The sequence below is a fragment of the Oryctolagus cuniculus genome, chromosome X (genome assembly GCF_051225735.1).
Source record: "Oryctolagus cuniculus isolate XC-2025 breed Fujian yellow rabbit chromosome X, ASM5122573v1, whole genome shotgun sequence".
Classification (NCBI taxonomy): Eukaryota; Metazoa; Chordata; class Mammalia; order Lagomorpha; family Leporidae; genus Oryctolagus; species Oryctolagus cuniculus.
The window spans coordinates 86292322-86318597 of NC_142888.1; the positions used below are offsets into that span (position 1 = coordinate 86292322).

At 39.3% G+C, this 26276-nt stretch overlaps 1 protein-coding gene and 1 pseudogene across 2 annotated transcripts in view; one reads left to right on the forward strand and one right to left on the reverse strand.

Moving 5' to 3' along the window:
• Nucleotides 1-26276, reverse strand: part of RADX (RPA1 related single stranded DNA binding protein, X-linked) — an 81042-nt gene that overhangs the window by 24779 nt on the left and 29987 nt on the right. For both annotated transcript variants that reach the window (XM_002720172.5, XM_089324700.1), the window contains exons 9-11: nt 25998-26158; nt 25036-25205; nt 12904-12977 (exon numbers count right to left, since the gene is read on the reverse strand). In XM_002720172.5, the coding sequence (XP_002720218.2) occupies nt 12904-12977; nt 25036-25205; nt 25998-26158 (405 nt within the window). The remainder of the gene's footprint in view (nt 1-12903; nt 12978-25035; nt 25206-25997; nt 26159-26276) is intronic.
• Nucleotides 7020-7466, forward strand: LOC100343754 (cytochrome c oxidase subunit 6A1, mitochondrial pseudogene; annotated as a pseudogene).

The window sequence follows — 26276 nt, forward strand, 5'->3', positions numbered from 1 at the left end:
ACCAATGGTATTAAGCAGAACAAAAAAATACTAAAAGGAATAAAATAGTAAGTTTTTCCTCAACAGTTAAGACAAGGGCTGATCTGGTCATTGTTTCTCATAGTGTCTATTTCACTTCAACGGGTTTCCTTTTAGGTGCTCAGTTAGTTGTCATCGATCAGGGAGAACATATGATATTTGTCCCTTTTGGACTGGCTTATTTCACTCAGCATGATGTGTTCCAGATTCCTCCATTTTGTTGCAAATGACCAGATTTCATTTTTTACTGCTGTATTCTATAGAGTACATATCTCATAATTTCTTTTATCCAGTCATCTGTTGATGGGCATTTAGGTTGATTCCATGTCTTAGCTTTGTGAATTGAGCTGCAATAAACATTGAGGTGCAGATAGCTTTTTTTTTCCAGTTTAATTCCCTTTGGGTAAATTCCAAGAAGTGGGATGGCTGGGTCATGTGGTAGGGCTATATTCAGGTTTCTGAGGACTCTCCAAACTGTCTTCCATAGTGGCTTTACCAGTTTGCATTCCCATCAACAGTGGATTAGTGTCCCTTTTTCCCCACATCCTCGCCAGCATCTGTTGTTAGTTGATTTCTGATGTAAGCATTTCTAACTGGGGTGAGGTGAAACCTCATTGTGGTTTTGATTTGCATTTTCCTGATGGCTAGAGATCCTGAGCATTTTTTCATGTGTCTGTTGGCCATTTGGATTTCCTCTTTTGAAAAATGTCTGTTAAGGTCCTTGGCCCATCTTTTTATTGGGTTGTTTGTTTTGCTGCTGTGGAGTTTCCTGATCATTTTATAGATTCTATAATAATAATAATAATAATCCTTTATCAGTTGTGTAGTTCGCAAATAATGTCTCCCATTCTGTTGGTTGCCTCTTCACTTTCCTGACTGGTTTTTTTGCTGTAAAGAAACTTCTCAATTTGAGGTAATCCCATTTGTTTCTTTTAGCTTTGACTACCCATGGGGGTCTTTTCCAGGAATTCTTTGCCTGTTCCAATGTCTTGAAGGGCTTCCCCTATGCTCTCAATTAATTTCATGGTGTTGTGGCGTATATCTAGATCTTTGATCCATGTTGAGTGGATTTTTGCATATGGTGTAAGATAGGGTTCTTGTTTCATACTTCGACATGTGGACACCCAGTTTTCCCAGCACCATTTGTTGAAGAGGTGTGGGGCCCCATGGGCTGGCCAGCCATGGGGTCCCCATGTCAGGGTTTGGTCTGATAGCTGTCATTGTGTCTTTATTGCAAGGAGGATGTTGCTAGTTTCAGTTAGGGCAATGCTTTCCAGCGGTCGGGACTTTCCAGAGAAGTTGAGCCTGTCTCGTAAACAACAAGATGGTGCCAAGGACTGTGCAGTGAGCCTGCCTGCTGCGTGACACTTCATCTGATTGGCCCGAGGACGCGTGCACACCGCGTGAACAAGCAGCGGATTGGAGTGTTCTGTGCATGGACTAGAGCCCGCTTGCGATTGGTTGAATTTCGTATATAAGCTGTGTGCCCAGGAAGGAGGGGGCTTTTTTCTCTCTCCTCTCTTCCTCCTTTCATGCTTTCTCTGTCACTGTTATTTTCTCAATAAAAGTCTACTGAAGACCGATAAGCTGTGAGCAACGTCGTTCCTTTGTGGGCAAGGGAACGGCAAAGAGGCTGTCCTTGTTCCAGGGGAAGGTTTTAGCTCCTTTGTTGAATATGAGTTGGTTATAGATGTTTGGATTGATTTCTGGTGTTTCTGTTCTGTTCCATTGGTCTATCCATCTGTTTTTGTACCAATACCAGGCTGTTTTGATTATAACTGCCCTGTAGTATGTCTTGAAGTCTGGAATTGTGATGCCTCCAGCTTTGTTTTTGTTGTACAAAATTGCTTTAGCTATTTGCAGTCTCCTGTTTCTCCATATGAATTTCAGCATCATTTTTGCTAGGTCTGTGAAGAATGACTTTGGTATTTTGAATGGTATTGCATTGAACCTGTAAATTGCTTTTGGGAGAATGGGCACCAGTTTGAGTCCCGGCTGCTCCTCTTCCGATCCAGCTCTGCCGTGGCCTGGGAAAGCAATAGAATATGGCCCAAGTGCTTGGGCCTCTGCACCCACATGGGAGACCAGGAAGAGCACCTGGCTCCTGGCTTTGGATCGGCACAGCTCCGACCGTTGCTACCATTTGGGGAGTGAACCAATGGAAGGAAGACCTTTCTCTCTGTCTCTCCCTCTCACTGTCTGTAACTCTACCTCTCAAATAAATAAAAATTCCTTAAAAAAAAGAATAATAAGAATAACAAAACCCAAACACCACTACTGCCACCACCAAAACCCTGCAAGCCTCTTATACACTATTATAGCCATATCAAAAACACTCATGAAAGTATATGAAGAATTTTCAACTAACAAAGATAGAAAATTATGAGCAGCAATGAGGATGGTAATGGCTATTGATAAGACACATCAATTATATTTAATTTGTAAGTTCATATTATCAAAAATACCACAAAACAAACAAGAACTAACTCGTCACCTTTAGAGGATGCTAGAAATGCATTTAATTATTTTTAAAATTGATAAAGAGAAAGATCCAACATTTATCTTGCTTTACCTAATGAGCTATTTATTTAGGTAATCAAATAATATTTGAGAAGTATCTCTTTATAGAGTTTTCTTAGCTAATAAAGAAAGAAGGAATGATAGAATATGGTTATTTTGCAACCTCATATGAATTAACAGATTCTAAGTATTTATCATCAGTAGCCAATAACACCTTAAACAATAATACCTCATAAGTCTAGCAAAATGACAGAGCAGGCATCTCAAAGTTTCTGTCCCCTATCACAAACATTGAAAATAAGCAGAAACTTTAAGAACTGGTTTTATAAGGAATCAAGAAAACACTCAAATGCTTATAGCAACCAAGTAAATGCTGGACTAAGAAAAAAATGCAACTTAAAAATAGTAGGAAAGCTTTATGGCATTTTTCAGTTGCCCTTACTCCAGCCCTCCTCCCTGATGTGGCAGCAATCTTGAAGAGGGCAGCCTGGGTTTCCACTTACGGATGTTGGTCCTAGTTCTGGAGTGAGCAAAGAGGACTTTATTCACAAATTATTATGCAGTTCTGGTCTAACCTGTTTGGGGTCTACCTGAAGAACCTATACAAGACTTTGTTCTGTGTTTCATTTAACTTGGAATTTACCCAGGCTGAAAAAGTAGTTGAGTACAACTCACAAACACTGTATAGTGAATAAACAACTTGCAGACACATGTGGCAGAAGATTATGGTTGAGACATAAAATAAACTTTCCAAGGCCAGAGAAGAAAAGCCAGGTTAAAAGTTTTGCTGAGAAATTCATACACTCAAAAGAATACATGTACTCTGGGGAATTAAAAACCCAAGTGTAAGCCCAATGCAAGTTGCATCTTCACAAAAGAGTTAAGACCTTAAACTTTCAACTCAGGCTATTCCCTAGGCAAAGTGCAAGTCAAGCTAAGGGTTGAAGGAGGGGGAGGGCCCCAGCACAGAGCCAGTTTGCAAGATGGGAAGAGGTGGTATTTTTTGGCTCCTACTGTTCAAAGAAATATCTGTTAAAACAGTAGCTGAATGTATGCAAAGGAACAGAGACTTTAGTGGCTGCATACAAGAAATAGTTTCTGAAAAATAATTAGGAAGTCACAAGACAGATGGTTTACCTCAGCTTTAAAAAAAAAAATCCCAACAGGGCCAGCATCGTGGCTCACTTGGCTAATCCTCCTCCTGCGGCGCTGGCACCCCGGGTTCTAGTTCTGTTTGGGGCGCTGGGTACTAGTCCCAGTTGCTCCTCTTCCAGTCCAGCTCTCTGCTGTGGCCTGGGAGGGCAGCAGAGGATGCTCCAAGTGCTTGGGTCCCTGCACCCGCATGGGAGACCAGGAGGAAGTACCCAGCTCCTGGCTTCAGATCAGTGCAGCACCAGCTGTAGCAGCCATTAGGGGAGTGAACCAATGGAAGGAAGACCTCTCTCTGTCTCTCTCTCTCACTGTCTAACTATGCCTGGCAAAAAATAAAAAAAAAATCCCCAGCAAACATTGAGAAGGAGGAGAATATGATTTTCACCATTATTATATTATCAAATGTCCAGTTTCAACAAGAAATGAAAGGTGTATAAAGAAATAGGAAAATATAGTTCACTCAAAAGAACAAAGTGAACCAACAGAATGTCACCCAAGAAGCCCAGACATTTCACTTTTAATTAAAATACTTTAAAACAAATGTCTTATGTTCATATGAAAGAGAAAGTAAACAAAGCTAAAATAAACCCAGAAAAATGTGTGAATAAAATTAGAATATCAATAATGGGAAAAAGTATAAAATGCAAGCAAATAGAAAATCCAGAAATGAAAAGTTCAATAACTGAAATGAAAAATTCACTAGGATGGGTCAATGGTAGTTTTAAGTAGACAGGAGGATAATCAGCATACTTGAAGGTCAACTGAAACTATCCAGTCTCAGGAACAGAAAAAAAAAAAAACGGAAGAAGTAAAAGGAGTCTAGGTGACTGTTGGGATAACATCTAGCAAATCAATATTCACATCTATAGAGAAGAGAAAGAGGAAGAAAAATATTTTAAGAAACAATGATCCCAAACTTTCTAAAGCTGATGAAAGATACAAATCTACATATCTAACCATCTTAGTGAACTCCAAGTAGGATACACTCAAAGAGATTCATAAGACAGATTACAATCAAACCAAGAAATGACCAAGACAAAGAACCACGAATGCAACAAGATAGAAGCAACTTGTCAAGTTCAAGGCAGTCTCAATGAATCTAACAATACAGTTCTCATTAAAAACCAAGGAGCCAAAATAGAATGATTGTGGAAAAAGCTTGTCAAACAGAAATTCTATAAACAACGAAATTATCATTCAAAAATCAGTAAGAAATCAAAACATTTGAAGATAAACTGAAACCAAGGGAGTTTGTTACCATTAGATCTATCCTATAAGAAATATTAGGAATGCTTCAGGTTGAAATGAAGGACACTAGTCAGTAACTTGAAGGTGTACAAATATAAACAAATAAATATATTTGATAAAGGTAACTACATGGGCAAATACAAAAGCCAACATTATTGTATTTTTAGTTTTTAACTATTTTTCTATATGAGAACAAACATGTACAATGAATAAATATAATTATAAATCTTTGTAATACTACAGAAAGGTATACAGATATAAACTGTGATGACAACAAGAATATAGATGATGGGGTTAGGAAGACCTGTGTAGGAGCACAGTTTTTGTATGTTATTGAAGTAAAGTTTCCATTAATACAAACTACATTGTTATAAATTCAGGATGTTAAACTGAATCCCCATGGTAATCACAAATGAAATAAATTTGAGCCTCTCTATCTGTGGGTCCCTCATCTGTACATTTAACCAACCACAGATTGGAAATTTTGGAAAAATTAAGTTATCTATATTGAACATGAACAGACTTTTTTTTCTCATAATTCCCTAACCAATACAGAACAACTATTTATATAGCATGTCCATTGTATTAGGTACTACAAGTGGTCTAGAGATGATTTAAGTTATACAGGAGCATATTTGTAGGTTATATGCAAATACTAGCACAATTTTACATAAGAACCCGAGCATCTGCATTGGTGGTCCTAGCACCAATCTCCCACTGACACTGAGGAATAATTGTATCCAAAAACATAAAAACAAAAGGAAAAGAGAAGAGAATCAAGAGAGTTCACTGAAAAAAATCTTAAATATAAAAAACTATAATACAAAAAAAGTCAGTAATGAAAGAAATAAGGGACAAAAAGGTGTAAGACATACAGGAAATAAGTAGCAAAATGTCAGAAATATAACTTTCATTATCAGCAACTGTAGTATATATAAATGGTTGATTAAAACTCTAATTGAAAGGCAGAGATTGGCAACTTGGAAACAAAACCATGATACATATATATGCGTATACCTCAAGAAGTTTGTGAAAAGTAAGATTACTTTGGTACAATTTTCAAAGCCAGGCACACTTTTTTAAAAGATTTCTTTCTTTGTTGATTTGAAAGGCAGAATGACACACACACACACACACACACACAGGGAGAGAGAGAGAGAGAGAGAGAGAGAGAGAGAGAGAATCTTTTTACCAAATGTCTGGTCAGGCCAAAACCAGGAGCCAGGAACTCCGTCCGGGTCTCTCATGTGAGTGGGAGGGACCCAAGTACTTGGACCATTATTTTCTGCTTCTCAGGTGTATTATCAGGAAGCTGGATTACAGGCAGAGTAGCTGGGACTCAAACTGGCACTCTGATAGGGCATGAGGGCACCCCAAGTGGTAACTTAACCCACTGTGCCACAATGCTTGCCCCATAGTTTTTTAAAAATACAAAATTTCCAGGGGATGGCATTGTGGTATAGAGGGTTAAGCTGCTGCCTGCAATGCCAGCATCCCATATGAGTGCCAGTTAGAGTCTGGCTGCTCCACTTCCAATACAGCTCCCTGCTAATGTGCCTGGGAAAGCAGTGGAGGATTGCCCAAGTACTTGGGCTCCTGCACTCAAATGGGAGACCTGGATGTAGCTCCTGGTACCTGGCTTTGGTCTGGCCCAGATCCAGCCTTTGCCACCACTTGGGGAGTGAACCAGTAGATGGAAGATCTCTCTCTCTCTCTCTGTGACTTTGCTTTTCAAATAAAGTAAATAAACCTTTATAAACACAAAATAATAATACAAAATTTCCATAAACTTTTTGAAGACTTCTCCTATCAGACAAAATAGACTTTAAGTCAAAAATCTATTGTAAGAGACAAATAAAGTAAGTTGTCCAAATGTCCCAAGGACCACAGAAAAAAGTTTAAGATTTTTCATATGGCACTAGGACTTTCATTGATCTACTCCTTTAATGTTTCTTCAGTCATCAGATTACCTCCTGAATCACACTTCATTTATACTGCAACACACCAAAACAACCTGTAGTTCTTTGAGCTTTCTGTGAATTTTCTAGGATTTGTTAACTATACTAAAACTGCTCTTTGCTTATATATACATGGCTAACTTAGCAAAACCCTACTCATCTTTTAAGAATTAATTTAGGTATCAACTGTATACTACAGTGTTTGCATAAGAAAAAATAGAGGTCCAGGTAGGAAATGGTGGTGGCAGCAGCTGGGTCTTTGGTTTCTCAGCTGCTAGGCCGGCCTTACCCACAGGTGGGGTGGCCTATGTCGAGTGGCACCCATAGTGACCAGGGCTCACTTTGCATGTGTAAGGCCCTCACCTACTTTGTCATGCTCTCCTTGGGGTGGGCTTGAACATGTCAAATGTCTTCCTGAAGTCACACCATAGACAGCACAAGAGACCTGAGCTTATCACCTTCCACCACCTCCACTTCAGGTCCAAACCCTTTCCTTGGGGAAATGACAACCATATTCTATTCCATAATCCTTATGTGAGTCCATTTCCAACTGGCTATTAAGACGAATAGAGAACCTGAAGCTACACAGGCACTGGGTACCACAGCACTGGTTTTGAACATCACTCTGCATGTGGACCAGAAAAGTATATGGGACCTTAAGCTAACCTTCCTTACTTATATATTATTTTGCTGATCTTCTATCTCTTAGCTTGTGGCAGCAGATGGCTTAAATAAATAACTTAAGTTTAAAAAAACGGAAAAATTGTCAAACAGAGAATAGCAGTATACTCACCAATTAGAATCACACATTTTTAGATTTATATTTTGTCATCTTCAAATTTTTCATGTTTTAAGATTTTTTTATTGTAGAAAATTTCAAACATACAAAAGTAGACAGAAAAGTACAATGCACCCTAACATATCTACTCCTCAGCTTTAACATTTATTGCTACATGGCCACTGTTTTTTTTTTTTTATGTATTCACTACACTACTCTCAACTTCCACTGTTGCATTTAAAAACAAATCCTGGAGATACTGTGTCATCTATAAACACTTCAGAATGTATCTTTAAAAGATAAAGATTTTTAAAAGAAACATCAAGGCTGGCATTGTGGTGCAGCTTGTTAAGCTGTCACTTGAAATGATGGCATCCCATATCAGATTACCATTCTGGGCCCCAGTTGCCCTGCTTCCTATCCAGTTCCCTGCTAATGTTCCAGGAAGACAATGGAAGATGGCCCATGTACCTGGGCCACTGCCATCAAAGCAGGCGATCGGGATGGAATTCTGGCTCTCCTGATTTCAGCATATCCCAGACCTGGTTGCTGTAGCTATTTGGGGAGTGAACCAGAGGATGGAAGATCTCCTTTCCCTTATTTATTTTTCTCTGACTCTCCCTCTCTGTCACTCTGCCTTTCAAATAAATAAAAAAGGGAAATCTTTTAAAAATGAAAATAAGCACGATATAATTATACCTAAAATTAGTATCAATAAATTTTATTTATATTGGGGGGGAGAGAGATCACTCCAATCAATCTGCTGGTTCACTCCTCAATGCCTACAAATTAACAGCTGGGCGATCAATCTAGGTCTCCCTTGTGGGTGGCATGGACCCAACCACTTGAGCCATCACCTACTAACTCCCTAGGTCCCCATTGTGGGAAGCTGGATTTGGAAGTAGAGCTGGGACCCATACCCAGGTTTCTTTCTTTTTTTTGAAGGTTTATTTATTTGAAGGCAGAGTTAAAAAGAGACAGAGGCAGAGAGAGAGAGAGAGGTCTTCCATCTGCTGGTTCACTCCCCAGATGGCTGCAATGGCCAGAGCTGCGCAGGTCCAAAGCCAGGAGCCAGGAGCTTCTTCTAGGTCTCCCACATGGGTGCAGGGGCCCAAGGACTTGTGCCATCTTCCACTGCTTTCCTAGGCCATAGCAGAGAGCTGGATCGAAAGTCAGGACTCGAACTGGTGCCCATATGGGATGGGATGTCAGCATTGCAGTTGGCGACTTTACCCGCTACGCCAAAGCACTGGCCCCGAACCCAGGCTTCTTAACCACTGGGCTGGACATCTACCACTAATGTTTAAATATTATCAAATATTTTGTTTAAATTTCTCCCACTGTCTAATAAATTACTTGCATTTGGTTTGCTCACATCAGGTTGTTTCCTATACTTTTCAATAAAGTAAACAGAACATTAAAGATGAGGTTTAAATCTCTTTTTACTCTTCCTAGTCCCATTCTAATCTTTCTTCCTTTCTCAAACAGAACTAATATCATTATCTGCTATATATTTTTCCAATCTAGAGTAGATTCCTATATATGTATATATGCACAATAAATAGCTTGGCATTGTTTTTAGAAATATATATAAATGCTATTATATATACTTGATCTTTTGTGATTTTAAAATGATTATTTTATCATTAGTTTCCTACCCTTTCATTTATACATCTTTGTTGTTTGTTTTCTCTTATTCTGATAGTATTGCTAGAGGTTTCTCATTTGTATCAAGTCTTTTCAAAGAACACTTTAGGTTTGCCATTCCTTATTTCTTTTATGTATTTCACTAATCTGTGCTCCAAATTTTATTCTATAATTTGTTGAACCCCAAACACTATTAGTTATAAAACATATCATTATTTTACGTGCCACTAATAAAAATATAGCACCAATTAAATCATGGTGTATTAATAATTTTCAAATATGCATCTCAATTTTAGAGGTGTTAAAATGTACAAAAATGAAAATAATTTCTTAAAATTTAGTTAACTTTGGCCGGCGCCACGGCTCACTTGGCTAATCCTCTGCATGCGGCGCCGGCACCCCGGGTTCTAGTTCCGGTTGGGGCACCGGGTACTAGTCCCAGTTGCTCCTCTTCCAGTCCAGCTCTCTGCTGTGGCCCGGGAGGGCAGTGGAGGATGACCCAAGTGCTTGGGCCCTGCAACCGCATGGGAAACCAGGAGGAAGCATCTGGCTCCTGGCTTCGGATCTGCACAGCGCACCGGCCGTAGCGGCCATTTGGGGGGTGAACCAACAGAAGGAAGAGCTTTCTCTCTGTCTCTCTCTCTCACGGTCTAACTCTGCCTGTCAAAAAAAATGTAGTTAACTTTATGTATTTATTTTTAAAGATCTCTGTATTTATTTGAAACGCAGAAAGTGAGAGAGAAACAGAGAGTGAGTGAGAGAGAAAGAGAGAGAGAGATCTTCCAGCTGCTAGTTCACTCCCCAAAGGGCTGCAATGGCCAGGACTAGGCCAGGCCAAAGCCAGGACCTGGAACTCCATCTGGGACTCCCACATGGGTGGCAGGGGCCCAAGTACTTGGGCCACTTTCTGCTGCTTTCCCAGGCACATTAGCAGGGAGCATCTGGATAGTAAGCAGAGCAACCAAGCCGTGAACTGGCATTCTGCTAAGGTATATGGGCATCCCAAGAGGTGACTCAACCAGCTGCATCACAACACTCATCCCAAAAATAAAAATCTTGGAATTAATGACATACGCAATTTCCTGCATCTATTTCAATTGGGTTTAATTATTTTTCCTAAATTCTTTTAAGTGATTGAGTCTTTTTCTTGGCCACAATATGGACTATTTTGTTAAATGTTCTGTAGGTACTTAAAAAGAAAATGCATTTTGCAGTTGTTAGGTAGAGTGTTCTATAAGTATCAATTAGATCAAGTTGGTTGACAGTGTTGTTAGCATCTTCCATATCCTTACTGATTTTCATTCTAGTTTTTGCTATCAATATTTGAAAGGGTATCATAGTCTTACACTAATTCTGGATTTGCCTGCTTTGTTTTTTGGTTTTATCAGTTTTGTTTGATGCCTTTTTTAAAAATATTATTTTATTTATTTGAAAGACGGGGGGGGGTCTTACATCTGCTGGTTCACTCCCCAGATGGCTTCAATGGCCGGAGCTGAGCCAATCCGAAGCCAGCAGCCAGGATGCCTTTTGAAGCTTTGTTCTTAGATGTCTACACATTCTGTTTGTTGTGCTTTCTTAGAGAACTGCATATCTCATTTTAGTTTTGATTTGCACTTCCCTAACAGTTGCTGGTATGGGGCATTTTTTCACATATTTGTTGGCCATTTATATTTCTTATTTTGAGAAATATCTATTCAGATCCTTTGCCCATTTCTTAACTGGACAGGGTGATTTTTTGATGTTGAGTTTTTGAATTCCTTATACTTTATGACTATTAATATTTCATTTATTTACTTGAAAGGCAGAGACATATATATACACATGCATGGAAACACATACATATAGAGCACTCCCATCTGCTGCTTGACTCCCTAAATGCCTGCAATGCCTGGGGGAGGGGAGGATGCAGAGAGAAGCTGGGAGCCAGGAACTCAATTCAGGCCCTCCACTAGGTGGCAGGGGCTCAACTACTTTAGTCATTACCTGCTGCCTCCAAGAGGAATGCTGTAATCAGGAGTGGAGCTGGGACTTGAACCCAGGCACTCTGATATGGGATGCAGTCATTGCTGGAGTCTTAACTTCTGCAATAAATGCCTGTTGGCAGGCCTAGCAGGCTACTTGTGTTTTACTTCTTTTTCTTGCCTAAGAGTCAATCAATTCTACTCTTTCATTTCAGTTAGCAAATGAAAGATAACCTGACAGTTACACAAATTTTTCCTCCCAAACAGTATGAAACAAGAGAGAAAAGGTGAGATTAACTTTAAATAATCACTCCCTATGAGATAAATAAAATGTACAGAATAAGCTCAGCATAGTACCTGGCGTATAAATGTTCAGTAAGTGGCTGGCACTATCATTATATAAGTGTAGGATGCACCCTATTACTTTCTATAGGTAAAACAGAAAGGATAATCAAAGCAGATGTTAATATAAAACATTTATGAAGTTTTATAACCAAGGCGATGAATTGAAATTTAATTCTTTCTTGGGTCTTCAGCAGAGAATCATAAAACCCAAAAACAGTCATGATCTTTTTCCTTCATTTTTAGAATTTATGTTCCAGGTAAGATCAATTTTCCAAAAAACATTTCTTATTTAGTTTCAAATTATACCTAGTAGAGGAATATCAATTTTTATTCATGAGTCCCAAGATTATATTTTTTCTGAAATGATCTAAAGTGTTCATTGTAATTTTTAGACAATGTATTCAACCTTATTCAGAGAAGTCTATCTAGAATATGATACGAGAAATAAAAATTTATTATTACTAGCCTACATAAACACAATAGGTAAAATTAGCACAGATGGACAATATTTAAAGCAAGATTTAAATTTTTAAAACATAACCATTCAAAATGTCCCAGTTTCATATCATGTAACAATCAACAAAAATCATACCAAAATACTTTGGAAATATTCATTGAGACATCAAATTTAACAAGACAGTATGAAATAAGATGACAGTATGAAATAAAATGACAGTATCACTTCTCTTTAGATGGACAATGAAAACAAAGCAAGAACAGCACTAAAAGCAAGAGAGTGATAAAGTGTTTTTTAAAAAAAGCCTATTCCAGAGAGATGATCCTTTAGGAGATCTGATTTAAACCAAATAATACTAAGAACACCCTAACAGAACTAAATTGCATTATGAAATCACTTCAGAAATGAACACAAAGTTCAAATCAGTCAACTGAATATCAAAGAAAGGAAATATAACTTACTTTTATGTATCTTTATTATCAATTAGTAAAGATTACAAAAACTAACTGCTGTTAACTAAAAACAGTACATTTGAAGGGATGAATTACTACCAAAGAAACAAACTAGTAAGTATATTTTTAGTTTCTTTAACTTCTGGGATGATACCAAATTGATCTGTACCTAAGTAAATAGGTACTAAAAATGACCTGAGCTAATACAAATGAAAACCAGAAACAAAAATCCAAGCTATATATCTACCTAAAGCACTTATATTACACTATTAGCAGGTATGAGACAAATAAGCAGAATCAAAGGAGATCTGCATATAAACATGTTCAATAAAGTTTTTATAAATAATAATACACAGTAACAACATACGTTGGAAGATGCTGAGCATGCCTATTCTAGTTCCATAAGTCTGCGTAGATGCTTCTGCCTGAGGTACAGCAAATCTACAAAGGATAAAACAATAACCAACAGTTATAAAAGAACTTGAATGAAGGAAAAACCTAATTGGTCCTATTCAGAATTTATTCCTTTATTTATTCCTTTATTTATTTATTTGAAAGGAAGACAGACTGACACACATACACACACATACACACACACATACACACACATACATACACACATACACACATACAGATATCTGCCATCCATTAGTTCACTCCCCAAATGCCTGCAATAGCTGGTGCTGGACCAGGCCAAAGTTGGGATCCAGAAACTCAATCCAATGTGGGTGGCAGAGCCCCAACCACTTGAGTCGTCATCTACTGCCTTTCAGCATTCACAAGAAACTGAAATCATGGAAGTGGAGCAGGGACTCACACCCATGCACTCTGATAGGCAATGAAGGTCTCCAGAGTGGTATCTTACCCACTGTGCACATGCCTGCCTTAGAATTTAATTGTATAAATTTATAAAATACATGTTAAGTTTCTTAAAGTAACATTAAAAATATACTCAAAATTAGGAAAAATTTCTATACATATTATAATTCAAACACTAACATTTAAATTTTCTTTAAAGGAGTATCCCATAGTAGGAAGAATTTAACTTTACTATCAACTAAAGCTGGAAGTGTTTTCATTTTCTATAATTGGGATTTATAAACTAGTGCAATGGCCAAGTTTTCACATTTTTTTTTCTTTCAAGAATTCTGGGGAAAAAAATCTTACCTATTCTTTCAGCCTCATTTTAGTTATCTTTTTAAAAAAATTTTTATTAATATAAAGAGAACAGATTTTATGCATTCCATAGGTATAGTTCTACGAAGACAACCACCCTTCCCTCACTCCCCTGATTCCCCCATTCACATCCCTCCCTCCCCTCTCTCTTCATCAGTTTTTGCAAAGTCATAATTTAATCCACTCTAATATTCACAGGTTTAATTCACCACTAATACTAATCAACAAGTAAAAAGTAGGAAGACCACAGTTCTATAGGAGTATAAATACGAGCCAAAGTCATTTTTACACTTTTCAAAAATAATTCCCATGCTGCTGCAAAGCTTCATGCTTTCTTTTTCTCTCAAGAAAAACCCTGTGCTGTTTTCCTCAATATTTAGCTCTGGGATTACATCCTATAAAAAGTCTACTCTGATCTCTACCAAAGACCAACTTCTCCTTGTATATTCTTTTGTAGTACTGTGAATAAACTTCTGTCATACAACTCACCACACTGTATTGAAATTATAGGTTTCTAAGTTTTTCTTTACAAAAGTGTAGAATTTAGTTTATTTGTTTTTGTATTTCCATATAGTAGTAGCTCAATAACTATTTCTTGAACTGAAATGAACGAAGGAAAGTGAATGCATCTTATTTGGATACTAAGGAGAATCATTCTTTTACAAGATAAGATTTCTGTATTATGAGCTTTTAGGATATTGTTGTGATGAATGCTTTATCGTATTTCCAAAATAAAAGACATAAAATGAAACCTAAAGGTCACACTATACAATGCCACATAATATTACTTAATTTATTTTATCTAATAGATCTATATCTTATAATATTATTCTTAATTCCATTAACCAATTACAGTGAACTGAAAAAAAGTAACACTCATGAAGGACAAAAATATCATTTAAGTTAAAATTCAGAAAAATAAACATTTTATAGTCATAATTTTATTTTTCAATTAATGAAAATGTGTTATTTCTAGAAATAAGAAACAGAAAATAAACTCTAAAATAAATCTACGAAACTCCACAATAATGAAATTACATATATTTTGAGATACTTAAGCAGTATATATACATACTTTTAAAAAAGTATGATTATAAAATGATTTTTTCATCAGAAACAATACTTTGAAAAGTTAATGGAATTTAGAACTATATTAAAATGTTTGTTTTGGTGCAAAAATATTCAAATTCATGCATAGTTTTTCTTATAATATGCATGTTATGTGAACTTTTTGAAGTACCCTTATAATTTACAATAACTCATGAATTAAAGAAGGATCACATTGAATACTAAAAAGATGTTTTCAACTGAATGAGAATGGAGAATGCAGTTAAAGGAAGACTTAGAAATGTACAGCATTATATGCATATATTAGAAAAGAAAAACCCAAAGTAGCTGGAGAAAGAACAGGAAGAAAGATCCAGAAAGAAACAGACAAAACCAAAGGGATCACATAAACAAGAATAGTGTCTGCAAATACTAGCTGATAGAATAAAAAAGGGAGAGAACGATCCAACATGGGAAGTGAGATACACAGCAGACCCATAGAATGGCAGATGTCCTAAACAGCACTCTGGCCTCAGAATCAGCCCTTAAGGAATGCGGATCCAGCTGAAAAGCCCATGAGAATATTTCAGGCATGGAAAGCCAAGACACTCTTGGGGGAAAAAAAAAACCTAAATGAAAGATCTCCACGAGTGAGATCCCAGTGGAAAGAACGGGACATCAAAGAAGGAGGTACCTTTCTCTGAAGGGAGGAGAGAACTTCCACTTTGACCATGGCCTTGTCTAAATATGATCAGAGTCGGTGAACTCAGGGGGCTTCCATAGCCTTGGCAGCTCATGACAAGAGCCTAGGGTGATTACTGATGCCATAAACAAGAGTGTCAATTTGTTAAGTCAACAACAGGAGTCACTGTGCACTTACTCCTCAGGTAGGATCTCTGTCCTTAGTGTGCTGTACATTGAGATTTAATGCTATAACTAGTACTCAAACAGTATTTTTCACTTTATGTTTCTGTGTGGGAGCAAACTGTTGAAATCTTTACTTAATGTATGCTAAAATGATCTTCTGTATATAAAGAGAAACGAAAATGAATCTTGATGTGAATGGAAGGGGAGAGGGAGTGGGAAAGGGGAGGGTTGTGGGTGGGAGGGACGTTATGGGGGGGAAGCCATTGTAATCCATAAGCTGTACTTTGGAAATTTATATTCATTAAATAAAAGTTCAAAAAAAACCACAAACTATGTGCATCAAGAATGAAAAATGGAATATCATTATAGATTCTACAGAAATAGGAAAGACAAGAAGATACAGTCAATAATTTTTAAAGATTAAGACATCTGAGATAGTCTGAATGGGCATTTAAGGATGTTTACCTAATGATATGAAAGCCAGAGTGAGAGAGCCAGAGCTCTTCCATCTTACTGGCTTATTCCTCAACTACTCAATACCAAGAGTTAGGCCAGGCCAAAGCCAGCAGCCAGGAACTCCATCTGGGTCTCCTACGTGAGTGGCAGGAGCCTAAGTCCCTAAGCCATCACCTGCTGCCTCCTAAGATGTGCATTGGCAAGAAGCTGGATCACAAGAGTAGCTACGACTCAAACCCCGCTCTCCTATATAGGACTCAGGCACGAAGGGACCCCAAGCAGCAGTTTAACCTGCTATGCTACAGAATAATTTTATACTAATAAATATTACAATTTAGATGTGAAAGATCAAATTCTTTGAGAAACAAAATTGCCAGGAAAGAAATTGAATATATGAATATGTTGCCATTGATTAGAGAAAGTGAAACCCCAATTTAAAACCTTCTCTGAAAGAAAACTTCAGACCCACATGATCACTGGATATTTCATCTAAATTCTTAAGGAAGAAATAATATCAATCTTATACATTTCTTTCAGAGAACAAAAAGGAGAACACCTTCTGAATCATCTTAATGAGGCCAGCAAAAACTCTATAAACCCTGTCTAGGACATTACAAGAGAGTTATGTTTACAGATCAAACACCGTTACAACCATGAATGTCAAAATGCTAAACAAAACATTATTAAATAAAACACACTGGGGTCAGTGTAGTGGCACAGAAGGTTAAGCTACTATTTGTAACTCTGTTATTCCATATTAGAGTGCCTGTTTGAATCTAGGCTGCTCTGTTTCTGATCCAGCTTCCTGCTAAGGTGCCTGGTAAAGCAGTGGATGATAGCCCAAGTGCCTGGGTCTCTGCCACCCATGTCGGAGACCTGGATGGAGTTCCTGGCTCCTGACTTTAGGTTGGCCTGGTTCAGCCTTGGCTTATGCAGGCATTTGGGGAGTCAGTCAGTAGATGGAAAATAAATCAATCTCTCTCTCTTTTCCTCCCTCCCTCTCTCTGTTACTCTAAATTTTGATTAAATAAATAAATAAATCCTAAAAAAAATTAAAACCACTGACTGATATATAACAAGGGTGATATATCATAAGCAAGTAAAATTAGTTGTAAGAATACATGGATACATATGGGTGCCAGTTTGAGTCCTGGCTACTCCACCTCTGATCCAGCTCCCTGCTAATGCACCTGGAAAAGCAACAGAAGATGGCCCAAGTCCTTGGGCCCCTGTACCCATGTGGGAGACCTGGATGAAGCTTCTGGTTCCTGGCTTCAGCCTGGCCCAGCCCTGACAGTTGCAGCCATTTGGGAGTGAACCAGCAAATGGAAGATCTATCTCTCCCTCTCTCTCTGTAACTCTGCCTTTCAAATAAATAAAATGACTCTGTAACAAAAAGAATACATGGATAATTTAACATCCAATTTAATTAAGTACATGAGAAGAACAAAAGGCAAAAATTAGATCAATAGACTCATTACAAACATTGGGCAAAATTCAACCCACATGTATGATAAAAATTTAATAAATTATGATTAAAAGAAATTTGCTTAATCTAATAAAAATTATTCACCAAGTTCTTCAGTGGTGAAATATTGAGAACTTTCCTTCTGATATCATAAATGAAACAGATATGCTCTACTACCAATTCTATTTAACATTATAGAGGAGATCCTAACTAGTATAATGTAAGAAAAAAGAAATAAACTGCAAAAAATTGGAAAGAAATAATTGATCACTTCTCTCAGATTATGTGTTTTGCATAGAAACCCCCCTCCTAATACTGCAAATTTTTCAAATAAGTACATTTTTACTTTTTTTTGGATTTTATTTGTTTATTTGACAGGTAGAGTTAGACAGAGAGAGAGAGAGAGAGGGAAAGGTCTTCCTTCCATTGGTTCACCCCCCAAATGGCCGCCATGGCCGGCGCTGCACCAATCTGAAGCCAGGAGCCAGGTGCTTCTTCCTGGTCTCCCATGCGGGTGCAGGGCCCAAGCACTTGGGCCATCTTCCACTGCCTTCCTGGGCCACAGCAGAGAGCTGGACTGGAAGAGGAGCAAGCGGGACTAGAACCCGGCTCCCATACAGGATGCCAGCGCTGCAGGCGGAGGATTAACCAATTGAGCCATGGTGCCGGCCCCCCATTTTTACTTTTAAAGATTTATTTATTTGAAGATTTACTTTTTAAGATTCACTTATTTATTTATTTTAAAGGTAGAGTTTAGAGAGAGAGAGAGAAACCATTCATCCACTGGTTCACTCCCCAGATGGCCACGACAGCTGGGGTTAGGCCAAGCTGAATCCAGGAGTCAGGAGCTTCCTCCAGGTCTCCCACATGGGTGCAGGGACTCAAACACTTGGGCCATCCTCCACTGCTTTCCCAGGCCATTAGCAGGGAGGTGAAGGGAAGTAGAACAGCCTGGACATGAACAGGCAGGGTGCTGGTGTCCCAGGCGGCTTTACCTGCCATGTTGCAACACAGGCCCCTAAAAAAGTGTTTTTTTTTTTACATTTCAAAATTTTAATTAGTTTTTAAAATATTCAATGTAATTTGTAGACACAATTCTAAAAACAATGATATTGCCTTCCTCCCTCCTTCCTGCTCTCTCCCTCCCTCCCTCCTTCCTTTTCCCTTTCTATTTTTTTTTTAGTTTTTGAGATAACATATTTTAAATTTACATTACAGTAAAAAGGCTTAGTACTTCACTGAATAAGTTTAATAAGGGGCTGGCACTGTGGCATAGCAATTTAAGCCACCGTTTGCAGTGCCAGCATCCTATACGGGCTTGGATGCTCCACTTCTGATTCAGCTCCCTGCTAATGCACCTGGGGAAGCAGTGGAAGATGGTCCAAGTGCTTGGACTCCTGCATCCACGTGGCAGACACAGAAAAACCTTTTGGCTCCTGGCTTCAGTATGGCCCAGCCCTGGCCATTGTAGCCATTTGAGGAATGAACCAGTGGATGGAGGATCAATCTATCCTCCTTTCTCTGTAACTCTGACTTTCAAACAAATAATAAATAAATCTTAAAAAGAAAGAAAGAAAGAAAGAAAGAAAGAAAGAAAGAAAGAAAGAACCTATCAATCATTAAAAAAGAAAAAAAAGCCACCACCTGCGATGCTGGCATTCCATGTGGGTGTAGGTTCCTGTCCCAGCTGGCTGCGCCAACTCCCATCCAGCTTTCTGCTAACAGCTTTGGAAAAGCAGCAGAAGATGGCCCAAGTTCTGGAACTCATGCCACTCACATGTGAGACCTGGAAGAAGCCCCTCACTCCTGACCTCGTCCTGGCCAAGCCCTGGCCATTGTGGCCATCTGGAGAGTGAACCAGTGGATCTCTGTCTCTCTGTCTCTCTTTCTCTTTCTTTGTGACTTTCAAATAAATAAATTAATTTTTTAAAGTAAAAGCTTTAATTTCTAAAATGATTTCCCATTTTAAACTCATTTCCATTTAGTTCATGCTGAGAATGAGAGATAAGAGAGTTTCTTTTATGTGTTAGATTTTGTTCACCCAAAATCTTATGTTTAATTCTTAACCATACTTGAATGTAGAGTTTTTGCAGCTGCATGAGGATACTTTAAAAGGATAATGGAAGCTGAAACTAAAAGGTAAGTTTATTTTGGGGAAAAATTTTGAAAACCATGCATAGTTTTTTTTTTTTTTATTTGACAGGTAGAGTTTACAGACAGTGAGAGAGAGAAGGAGAGAAAGGCCCTCCTTCCATTGATTCACTCCCCAAATGGCTGCCATGGCCAGTGCTACGCCGATCCGAAGATAGGAGCCAGGTGCTTCTTCCTGGTCTCCCATGTGGGTGCAAGGGCCCGAGCACTTAGGCCATCCTCCACTGCCTTCCGCGGGCCACAGCAGAGAGCTAGACTAGAAGAGGAGCAACCGGGACCAGAACCCAGTGCCCATATGGGATGCTGGCACTGCAGGCAGAGGATTAACCAAGTGAGCCATGGTGCCGGCTCCCATGAATAGTTTTCTAATATGTATTTGCCATGAATTTTTTTTCCCATGAAGTTTTAAAAATAAACTGATTTTTTTTTTTAAGTTTTCATTGGAGCCGGTGCCATGGTGCAGTAGGTTAATCCTCTGCCTGTGGCACCAGCATCTCATACGGGTGCCGGTTCTAGTCCAGGCTGCTCCTCTTCCAATCCAGCTCTCTGCCGTGGCCTGGGAAAGCAGTAGAAGACGGCCCAAGTGCTTGGGCCCCTGTACCCGCGTGGGAGACAGGGAAGAAGCTCCTGGCTCCTGGCTTCGGATAGGCGCAGCTCCGGCCGTTGTGGCCAGTTGGGGAGTAAACCAACGGAAGGAAGACCTCTCTCTCTGTCTCTTCCTCTCACTGTCTGTAACTCTACCTCTCAAATAAATAAAGTCTTAAAAAAAAGACTCTCTCTCTCTCTCTGTAACTCTTTCAAATAAATAAATAAATCTTTAAAAAACAAGTTTTCACTGGGGCTGGCACTGTGGCATAGCAGGTAAAGTCACTGCCTGTACTGCCAGCATCCCATATGGGCACCGGTTAGAGACTTGGCTGCCCCACTTCTGATCCAGCTCTCTGCTATGGCCTAGGAAAGTAGTAGAAGATGGCCCAAGTGCTTGGGCTCCTGCAGCCACGTGGGAGACCCAGAAGAAGCTCCTGGCTTCAGATTGGCCCAGCTCCAGCCATTGTGGCCATTTGGGGAGTGAACCAGGGGCTGGAACACCTCTCTCTGCCTCTGCCTCTCTGTAACTCTGCCTTTCAAATAACTAACTAAATATTTTTTAAAAGTTTTCATTTTTATAAATAAATATGTATTTATTTGAAAAGCAGAGTCATAGAGAGAGGGAGAGACAGAGAGACATCTTCCATCTGCTGGTTTGCTTCCCAAATAGCCACAACAGCTAGGGCTGGGCCAGGACAAAATCAAGAACTTGGAACTCCATCCAGGTCTCCCATGTGAGTGGCAGGGGTCCAAGCACTTGAGTCATCTTCTGCTGCCTTCCCAAGTACATTAGCAGTAAGCTGGATTGGAAGTAGAACAACCAGGACTCAAACCAGCACTCTGATATGTGATGCCAGTGTCATAAGTGGTAGCTTAACCCACTGCGCCACAATGCTGGCCCCTTCATTTTATTTGAAGGGCACATGTACACAGATTTTCCATCTGCTGGTTCACTACTCAAACATTCACAACAGCCAGGGCTGGGCCAGGCTGAAGCTAGGAGCCCAGAACTCAATGTGGGTCTCCCATGTGGGTGATAGGGACCAAAGTACTTGAGCCACATCTGCTGCCTCCCAGGGTATGCATTAACAGGAAGATGGATTGGGAGCAGAGGAGTTGGGACTTGAACTTTGTTCTCTGATATGGGATATGAGCATCCCAAGTGGTGATTTAACTGCTGCACAAAATGCCTGACCATCCATGGCCTTTTTGAAAACCCCTCATAATGAGTTAAGATGAGGTTATCCTGCAGTATGGTGGATTCCTAAGTCCATATGACTGATATACTGAGATAAAATGTTGAAATTTGGATACAGATATGTATACAGGGAGAACTCTATGTGAAAACAGAGGCAGAGATTGATGTGATGCTTCTGAAAGCCAAGGAACAAGGTTTCCAGAAAACCACCAGATGTTAGGGGAGAGGGAGAGACATAAAATGGATTCTTCCTTGCAGCCCTCAGTAGGAACCAACCCAGCTGACACTTTGGTGTCTGGCTTCTGGTCCCCACAATTATAATTTAAGCGGAGGAAGGGAGATCTTCCATCTGTTGACTCATTCTCCAAATGCCTGTGAGAACTCGGGCTGGTGCAAGCTGAAGCCAGGAGCTTGGAACTCCTTCTGTGTCTCCCATGTGGGTGGAAATGACACAAGTACTTGGGCTGTCACTTGCTGAATCCAGGTGTATATATTAGCAGGAATCTGGAATTGGAAATGGAACTGGGACTTGAACCCAGGCACTCTAATATGGGATGTGGGCATGCAACTACTGTGCTAAATTCTTGCCCAACTTTCTGTTGTTTAAGCCACCCAGTTTCCATACTTTATTACAGCAACCCTAGAAAACTAATACATATTTTGGTGTTGGGAAATAGGATGCTGCTATAACCAAATCCTAAAACTGCAGAATTACCTTTGGAACTGCATACTGAGCGGATCTGAAAGAGCTTTGAAGTGCATAGCAGGAAAGGCCTAGATTGCCTTGAAAAGACTGTTGATAGAAACATGAACCTTAGCCGGCGCTGCGGCTCACTAGGCTAATCCTCCGCCTTGTGGCGCCGGCACACTGGGTTCTAGTCCCGGTCGGGCCGCCGGATTTTGTCCCAGTTGCCCCTCTTCCAGGCCAGCTCTCTGCTGTGGCCAGGGAGTGCAGTGGAGGATGGCCCAAGTCCTTGGGCCCTGCACCCCATGGGAGACCAGGATAAGTACCTGGCTCCTGCCATCGGATCAGCGCGGTGCGCCGGCTGCAGCGCTGCCATTGGAGGGTGAACCAACGGCAAAGGAAGACCTTTCTCTCTCTCTCTCTCTCACTGTCCACTCTGCCTATCAAAAAAAAAAAAAAAAGAAAGAAATATGATCCTTAAAGAATCTGGGGACCAGTGTTGTGGCACAGCAGGTTAAGCAACCTCCTATGACACCAGCATCCCATATAAGGGCACATTGGAGTCCTGGCTGCTCCACTTCCTATACAGCTTCCTGCTAATGCAGCTGAGAAAGCAGTGGAAGATGGCCCAAGTACTTGGAAGATGGCCCTGCCTCTCATGTGAGAGACTCGGATGAAGCTCCCGGCTCTTGGCTTCAGCCTGGTCCAGCCCTGGCTATTCTGTCTATCTGAGAGTGAATCAGCAGATGGAATATCTCTTTCTCTGTCTTTCTCCCTCTCACTAAGACTGCCTTTCAAATAAATAAATAATTTTTAAAGGATAATTTGGTGAGGGTTCAGAAGGAAAAGAGGAGAAATGTGGAGGAAGCTTCTATTCTGTTAGATAACAAAATATACTGTCAAGAACAGAAGTTATCTAGAAATATGAACGTAAAAGGTACTTCTGGTCATGTTTCAGATGGAAATGAAGACTCTTATTGGAAAGGTGATCCTTATTATAAAGTGGCAGAGGCCTTATATGAATTGTGTTATTTTAGATTTGGAAGTTGAACTTCTAAGTGATAAACCTGGATGTTTAGCTGAAGAGATTTCTAAATGAAGTGTTGAAGGCATGGCCTGATTTCTCATTGCTGCTTATGGTAGACTATGAGAAGAGAGAGATCGAGTGGGAATTATTAAGAAAGATAAAGTTAGAATGTGAAGACATGGAAAATTCTCAGCCTATTCATATTGCAGACAAGAAAGCTTATTGTAGAGAGCACCAAAGGTGTTGCCAGACAACCATTTGCTCAAGAGATTAGGCTTGTGATTTATGGATCTAATCAACCCTCAAAACAGAAGAGTTGCCTATTTGGAATGAGGCAGACTGAGATACCATAAAATGAGGAAGGCTGTCAGACTTCTCTGATTCTACAGGAATATAGAATGCAGGAAATGAGCTGACAATTATATCTGGCCACAAACAGGTATTATTCTTCAATAAAAGAGATGAATGATCCCAAGGGTGGGGCCACCTCTTTAGTTCCAGAGGGCAGGCTCACCTTTACATTTCCAAAGGTGGGGCCAGGACTCAGGGTAAAGTAGGGTTGCTACCTTGGTAGGCCTGGTGAACACAGCATTAAGCCAGAGAGCACAATTTCAACGCTTTAAAATTTAACAGAATTTTCCCTGCTAGGTTTTGGAGCTGCTTGTGACCCATGACCTCTTTGTTCTTTCAAATTTCTCCCTTTCAGAACGGGAATAACTAACCTTATGTCTATTATATTTTGGCAGATAACTTGTCTGATTTTACAGGTTTACTGATGGAGACTAATTTTGCTCCAGGATGAAATCATCCTAAGTTTCATCCATATGTGATTTAAATATTTAGATGAAATTTCATACTAGAATTGATGCTGGCATGGGTTAAGTGTTTTGAGGAGGCTGTGATATGGTGAATATATTTGTATGTTAAAATGACATGAACTTTTGGTCAGAGAAACAGAATACTATGGGTTGAACTGTGTTCCCTTTCACCAAAATTCACTTGATAATGTGCATACCTTCAATACCTCAGAATGTGAACTTGTTTGGAAACAGGGTCATTGCAGATGTAATTTGCTATTTTGAGGGTTGGATTGCTCTCTGCTATGGCCTGGGAAAGCAGTAGAAGATGGCCCAAGTCCTTGGGCCCCTGTACACGCATGGGAGACCCAGAAGAAGCTCCTGGCTCCTGGCTCCGGCCGTTGCGGCCAATTGGAGAGTGAGCCAGGGGATGGAAGACCTCTCTCTCTCTCTCTTTCTCTCCCTCTCTCTCTCTTTCTCTCTCTCTCTCTCTCTCTCTGCCTCTCCTTATCTCTGTGTATAACTCTGTCTTTCAAGCAAATAAATAAATCTTAAAAAAAAGATGAATGTACACTAGAGTAGGGTAGGACCCTAATCCCATATGGCTGTTGTCCCTATCCAAAAAGGGGATAATTTGGACACAGACAAGCACACAAGGATAACTCCATGGGAAGATGAAGGCAGAGATTGAGATGATGCTTCTACAAGTCAAGGAATGATAAAGATTGCCAGCAAGCCAGCAGAAGCCAAGGGAAAAGCAAGGAACAGGTACTTCTTCATAATCCTCAGAAGGATCCAACCCTGTCAACACCTTGATCTTCAGTCTAGCCTCCAGAACTGCTTTACAAACACCTTGATCTTACAGTCTAGGCTCCAGAACTGTTTTATGGTGAATTTCTGTTTTTAAGACATTCAGTTGTGGTTCTTTGTTAAAACATTCCTTAACAAATTAATACAACTTTTATCATAATTACTTATTTTATAGGATAGAAATAAACTAAAAGAAAAAATTATGCTTTGCAACTGACAAATGACTTACGGTTTAGAATATGGGCCTTGAAGAATTCTTCTTTTATTGCTTGGACTTAGAGATGCAGGTTGAAAACACTGGGAACTCATAGGCCTGTCATATTGATGCCATGTACTGATTCTTCCCTGACTTTCACTTTCTTCTCTAGATGCTTTGGATGTTGAGGTTTGGTCAGCATTCTAAAACCAGTAATTTAGAGAAAACCTTTTAAATTAATCCACAAAAATATTTCTATTTTAAAAGACTGTAATTTTAGTTTACACATTTTTCATAATGTTGAGAGCTGTGGCAAAACTTTGCAATCGTAACAGTGCTTTCATAAAGATGATTAAATGTAAAGTATCCGCTATTAAATATTTCAAAAGGGAAGATAAGCAAAAGTCTTTCTTTACTAGCTTATCTAAAATGTTGTATTCAATGCTTATTTCCATATGAATAGTAATTCTGAACATAGTTTTAAAAAAGATAAATTCCGGGGAAAAATAAAACTCATTTGTCTTAATTCTACCTATATTTCAGAACTGGCCTCTCTACTAAACCATTTAGCCTCAAGACTTACTTCTATCTCTTATATAGAGCCTGGGTAAGACTACTATGTCAGATACAGAGGAAAAACTTACTGTGAAAGCTTTCTTATAGTTCGGGCCTAGGCAAAAGGTAGGGAAACAATACAATCATGTATACCCCTTGGAAGTTTAAGATATTCATGACAGGCTCAAATTATACACAAAGTAAACAAGATGCTAGGTTTTGAAAGCCTTGGTAGAGGTCAGAGGCTGTGGCCATTAGTCCAGTTTGTCCCAAAATAAATCATGGAAAAAGGAAACAAAAAACTGAAATGAAGTTTTTCTCACAGGTTTACATCATTATGAGTTAATACATGTGAGTTCTGAATAAAATATTCCAGTTACCAATTATTACTATGATCAAAGTGCTTTCAGAGATACACTATCAATTCTCTGGTACCATACCTGATATGTTTCTGATGCAGAGGCACTTTCTGCTGCACTGCTATGGGGGATATATTTTACAACAGTAATAATCCCCTGAATTGCAATACGTTTTTGCTCCCTATACTGCAAGACTTCAATCTCCTTCTTCACTTCACTTACAGGTGTCAAGAGAGAATGAACTAAAAAAGAGTAATTCCAAGGAAATTTTAAGTTTTAAAGAACTGAAATGACAAAAATAAGAATTAGATTTGCAATGTAATTTCACACCATGAAATTATAAAGGTGCTCCATGAACTT